General features: G+C 45.7%; 1 protein-coding gene across 1 annotated transcript in view; it reads left to right on the forward strand.

Annotated features, from left to right (window-relative positions):
- Positions 1-6,001, forward strand: part of LOC106813396 — a 17,960-nt gene extending 11,959 nt beyond the window's left edge. The window contains exon 2 of the mRNA XM_014817532.1: positions 4,558-6,001. Coding sequence (XP_014673018.1) covers positions 4,558-5,629 — 1,072 coding nt within the window. The 3' untranslated portion in view covers positions 5,630-6,001. The remainder of the gene's footprint in view (positions 1-4,557) is intronic.
- Positions 6,002-6,448: the final 447 nt, after the last annotated feature.

The following is a 6,448-nucleotide window of genomic DNA, read 5'->3' on the forward strand; positions in this document are numbered from 1 at the left end:
CCTTCCTATGAGTGCACAGGGATAATGGTAGATAAATACCTGGAGGGTTTGGAGGATGTTGACGTACGAAGACATGTAGGCCTGAAGGAGCCCGCCACCTTGGACGAAGCAATTACTATGGTTGCCCAGTATGAGGCAATTACCAAAGAAGTTAACGCTGCAAGGAAACCACCTATGGGGAGAGTGCATCAGGTAGGAGGAAAGAATAACCAAGAGTCTAACACAGGAGCTATGGCAAAACTACTGAAAGGTGTTAGCTAAGAAGGTACAGGACTTGAAGGCGGCAGTGACAAGACAAAGACTAACTGAGGCTGGCTATATGCAAGGCGGGACAACTCGCTACGGATATGGGAACTCAGGAAACTATGCGGAAGTTAGACCATTTTCCAACTCATCCCAAGTGGAATGTTTCTACTGCCATCAGAAAGGGCATGTGCAGAGAAATTGTCCTAACAAAAGAACATCCGGAGACTATAAGGGAAAAGGGCTGAATCCCGCAACACCCAGCGAGAAGGTGTCAGGATCCTCCGTGCCATTAAACTAACAGGGACCGGGCATAAGGTCAGTGACCTGGTCCAAGAAGGAAAGACCACGGCGACACTGTTTCCCATTGGTCTTGTTCCTGAAGCCGTTAAGGAGACAGAAGCGAAAAAATCTGGATTAGATACGGAAAAGGAATCGTTAAAACCTATGGAGAATAAGAAAATGGGAGTGTCAGTATTATCTTCTCAATGCTGGCAGGTGACTATCACGATAGAAGACAAAGCATTAGAGTTTATCATCGATACAGGCTCAAGCGTAACACTTTTGGATGAGGATGTTTACTGGACCCTAACCAAAAGTCGGGATCAGACGTTAGAGCCGACATTTCAGTCATTGAAGGTGGCCAATGGAGATAACCTTAAAAGCTTGGGGGAAGCTGAATTTGCAATGAAAATAGAGGATCGTACTTTTTCAAGTCGCATGATAATTTCTTCACTAGGCCAGGCGGATGGACTGCTGGGACTGGACTTTCTGGAGACATATAATTGCATATTTGATATCAAGAAAGGATTGTTACACGTCAATGGGGAGACTGTAAGATGTCATCGAGAAGAGGAGGAATTTCCCGTGCCTGTATATGTGGCGGAAACCACGCTGCTAAAACCAGGAGAAGGCTACTTGGTTCCTGGAAAAGTAGGAATGAAAATGAAGGCTGAAGGCGAATTCTTAGTTATGATTGAGGCCATACAACAGTTCAGAGATTTAGAATGGATGGGACTGCACCTAGCCCGGACCATGCCAAGGGGTAATACAACTAGTATTCCCTTACAGATAATCAATACTGGAAACAGCACAGTAGAACTACAGGAAGGTCAACAAGTGGCTGAATTAGTTCCAGTTGTTAACGTGGTACAGTTGTCTAAAGGAACAGAGGTGGATGAACTTTCTGCAAGTCAGAAAAAGGATCCAAAACATTTACCCGAACACCTTCAGGAACTGATGGATGGAGCAGATTGCGATCTCACATACCCTCAGCAGCAACGACTCGCAGGTCTTTTGAATGAGTTCAAGGATCTCTTTGTCGGCACCACATTGACACCGGAACTGCCAGACCCATCAAACAGCCACCCCGGAGGCTTCCCGTTCACCGCAAACCACAAGCAGAAGCTGAAATTAAAGACATGTTAGAAAAAGGAATTATAGAACCAAGTGCCAGTCCGTGGGCTTCGCCCATTGTTCTAGTTACTAAAAAGGATGGATCAGTAAGGTTCTGTATCGATTATCGGAAACTTAACGAGGTTACCAGGAAGGATGCCTATCCCTTACCAAGAATTGATGAGATGTTTGATGCGCTTGCTGGAGCTCGATGGTTCAGTACGTTAGACCTTGCTAGTGGCTTCTGGCAAATAGAAATGGACGAGGAGTCCAAACCAAAGACCGCTTTTGCCACGAGAGAAGGATTATTCCAGTTTTCCGTTTTACCATTCGGATTAGCCAATTCTCCAGCAACATTTGAGAGAGTCATGGAGTTAGTTCTGCATGGATTACAATGGAAACAATGCCTGGTTTACCTGGATGATATAATTGTTTTCGGCTCTACTTTTCGAGAAAGCTTAAATAACTTAGAGATGGTACTTTGTCGACTGCAAGAAGCTAACCTGAAGTTAAAACCATCCAAGTGCCACCTCTTCCAGACCAGTGTTCAATTCCTTGGACACGTTGTTTCGGATGAAGGAATACAATGTGATCCCAACAAGGTAGAGGCAGTGAAAGACTGGAAAACTCCGTCGAATATTAGAGAAGTACGCAGCTTTCTTGGATTCGCATCCTATTACAGACGTTTTATACCAGGATTTGCTACGATTGCCTCCCCTCTTTCCGCTCTCACCCAGAAAAATTCTACCTTTCATTGGGATGAAAGCTCAGAAGGTGCTTTTAGGAGATTAAAGGAATTGCTCATAACAGCTCCCGTACTCACCTACCCCACACCAGAGGATGAATTCATTTTAGACACTGATGCAAGCAATACAGGCGTTGGAGCGGTTCTCTCACAAACACAAAATGGAGAAGAAAGAGTTATCGCATACGCCAGCAGGACATTGAACTCATCGCAGAAGCGTCGTTCAGACAGGAGACATGATGTGATGAAGCCAGATAGAAAAGTAATTATGAAGCCTCTTGCTGATCAAGATGGTGTTGCAGGACATGTGGCTGAGGAAGAACAGATAACCGGAGGAGATGGGCTAAGAAACCCCAGTGATCCCGACAGAGGGACAGGGTTTGGCCATGTAGGAAACATTGTTGGAGACAATGGAGCACCATTTGATGCCAATGTGGCAGGAACAAATGAGAATAATGGTGGGGATCCAGAGACGTGGACTCCGGGATATATAAAAGAGTTACAGGATAAAGATAAGGTTATCACGTTCTTTCGACAGTTAAAGGAGAGCAACTCACTTCGACCAGCAATGGCAGAAATCGTAACCATGGGTTATGAAGCTAAGGCTTATTTGGCCCAATGGGATAATCTAGAGGTTCATGATGGTCTTCTCTACCGACGGTGGATAACGTCAGTGACGCCAAGTTTTCCCACTAGACAACTCCTAATTCCACAAGTACTTCGGAGGAAAATATTTCAGCACCTTCACTACCACAGAATGGCAGGACATCAAGGGATACGGAGAAGTCTGTGTTCTGTACGCCAACGCTTTTATTGGCCAGGATATTCATCGGACATAAAGAGATGGTGTCGCCCGTGCACAGTGTGCGCTCGCAGGAAGCCAGGCAAAGGACCCAAGAGAGGAACTCTACAACAATCAATAGTAGGAGCACCATTCGAAAGAATAGCTATTGATATTTTAGGACCACTTGAAGAGACTCAGAATGGAAACAAAGTAATCATGGTCGTCTGTGATTATTTTACTAAATGGGCAGAAGCCTATGCACAAATCATGAAGCATATACGGTAGCGGAACAGCTCGTCACCCAATATATCTGTCGTTACGGTGTGTCATGTCAGATACACACTGATCAAGGAGCTGACTTAGGATCAAGATTAATTCAGGAACTCTGCAAGCTATTACAAATAAACAAAACTAGGACAACCCCATATTACCCGCAATCTGATGGACTGGTAGAAAGATTCAATAGAACAGTGCAGAAAATGCTGTCCTTGTTTGTGAACGATTCGAGGGATGATTGGGATGACCACCTTCCCTATGTAATGATGGCTTATCGAGCGACCTCACAAGCCTCAACAGGATGTTCCCCAAACCTGATGATGTTTGGAAGAGAAATTCATCTGCCAATAGATATAATGGTTGGTCCGCCACCTGAAATTAACACGAGATTACGTTGCCCACACGAGTATGTAGAATGGATTCGGGATGTAATGGCGGAGTCCTATGAATTCGCCCGGGAGTCACTAAAACAGGCTGCTCGGCGTCAGAAGAAAAGTTATGATAAAAGAGTGAAAACATTAAACTTTAAACCAAATGAATGGGTTTGGTATTGGTATCCTCCAGGAGTGAGAAGAAAACTTGGCTTGGGATGGCAAGGGCCATATCTGGTACTAAGGAAACTGAGTGATGTTCTGTGTGAGATACAACCATCTCCGCAAGGAAGAAAAAAAGTAGTTCATATAGATAGCTTAAAACCTTATGAGGCAGAAGTCATGCCTACCAGCTGGATCCAATTAAGGACAGAAGCCGACACAGATAGGGAAGAATCAACCACCAAGGAAAATGAGGAACATGATGGGCAGGAATTCGTGCACGAGGAACAATGCATAGAACGGGAAAGTGACGAGGAGATAGAATTTACCAGATTATTTGATCCTCTTAATACCCCAGTCCTAGACGACACTCTCCCATATTTACCCCAATTAATTCAGGAGGATGATACTATTATGAAAGGGGGTCTATTAAGCTCGGAGGAAGCTCACACTGGGAAAGGGGGTCTATTAAGCTCGGAGGAAGCTCACACTAGGAGAGGAGGTCGGAACAGAAAGCCACCTCAAAGGCTTGATTTGTGATAAAACGCTGGCTAAATAGGATGTATATTTACTTTTTGCAGGAGAGAGAATATGTCAGACAGAGTGGAAGTCCATGTGCGCCCCGGCGAGGTGTTATCGGAAACCGAAGAGGCGCAATGCTGTACGGCGGACGGATGCAGAAAAACGTTTAGGAAGCGTCGGAATCTAAAACGGCACTTACAGGAGAAGCATGGGCCTATTGTTCGGAAGTTTGTCTGCCCTTACTGCGACCAGCTGCAGGCAAGCAGGCGTGACGACATCGGGAAGCACATCCGCAAATGGCACCAAGACAGGCCAACAGTGGATCTTGCAACAATACAATATGTTGAGTCGCGCAGAGGGGAGCTGAAACTAGATAGAGCCGCTACCACCAGGAAAGTGGACAAGGAAACAAGTAAGAAAGAAGAAGTCGGCACAAAGAGAAGAAGGATCGAGTACCCTGAGGTCAAAGGAGGAAAGCATACCGGAAAGGAGAAGGAAATAGACCCTGCATCACCACGACCCAATACACTCACCCTGTTGGACCTTCCTCGGGAAGAAACAAACTCAAAACCCAATAAAGTTGCCGTTAACATCAATACCATCAGCTCAGCCTGGAACCTCGCTCCCCTAGGCACGTCTCCTGGAATAGAGCTAAGACAGAAGAATGGGAGGGCGAATCTACGGATGAAGCGACTGAGAGATAGGATAGGAAAATTACAGGAGGACTTAAAGCAGGAAGAAGTATTTAGCGACCGGTTACGAGACGAAATAAGGAAGGAGGAAGAGAGCATTGTAAAGGAGGAAAGAAGACGAGCTTGCGAGATGGAACAGCGATGTAGAGAGAAGAAAGGAGAAGTAGAAAGGGGCTGGCAGCAGACGCTAGCTAGGAAGGAGGAGTTGATTAAGACCCTCCAGCACCACGTGCAGGAGATGAAGGCCACGGCGGCGATACACGAACGGGACCCCATCGGTCACCTGAGGCAGGAGCAGGTGCTGGACCTCCTGCGCTCCAAGGGATGGGACCTGGCCGTGGAGAAGCCGACGAAGGAGGATAGGGATCTGACTCCAGCGATACCTCCAGCGACAGCAGTTCGTCCAGTGAGGCAGAGTAAATGTAGCGTGAATAGGTAGTTTACTAAAAGGTGATTATATATCAGGTATTTTATACTTTTATAAGTTGTGATGTAAAATTTATATGAAGCGAAACGTAAAAAGATGTGATCGTAGTAGAACGTATACACCGTAGTCAGTATACAGTAGTATTTTCTAGTGCCATGTCTATTATCGAGATAGTACAGTATGTAAAATGTTTAATTGCATGACTTGTGATATAAAATGCGTGTATAATATTTTGTTTTAAAAGTCACCCATCTCATCTGGGGACAGATGACTTTAAGGAGGGGGGAGTGTGATGATTCTATATTTATCATCTATATACAACAGGTGCTATAGAGAGGTGTATGTACAGGTGTATTTGTCAGTATTAAAACTCCTAAAAGATTTCAACATGTGATATGTTATATTTCTCGGTGCTATAAAAATAGCTTAAACAGATTTACATAAAGGAATAGAGCCACAAATCTGACGCGCATATAGTCTAAGTAGTGTGAAGAGTTGTGGAGATTTCAGGGGGGATGACGTCATACAACCAGAGACCAGCCACCGCAACAGAGGTAGAAAGTTTTCCCCAGCGACACAAACAAGCGAGAGGGAAGGGTCTCCCATGGCTACCAGATGTGGGAGATCAGGGAGTTGCGGCATCACGTACACGCACCGGGAGAGAGAGCGGCGCCGGCCGAGCACGTGGCAGACAGGGGAGTGTGACGCTCGGACATATACTGGACCGAGGGGTGCATCACCTGTACACGTGTTAAGCGAGGGGGGTCAACGTCGAGGCACCCGACGCACGGGACATGGAGGTACTGAAAGGTTCCTACGTTATCCCAGGGT

The sequence above is a fragment of the Priapulus caudatus genome, unplaced genomic scaffold (genome assembly GCF_000485595.1).
Source record: "Priapulus caudatus unplaced genomic scaffold, Priapulus_caudatus-5.0.1 Scaffold766, whole genome shotgun sequence".
Classification (NCBI taxonomy): domain Eukaryota; kingdom Metazoa; phylum Priapulida; class Priapulimorpha; order Priapulimorphida; family Priapulidae; genus Priapulus; species Priapulus caudatus.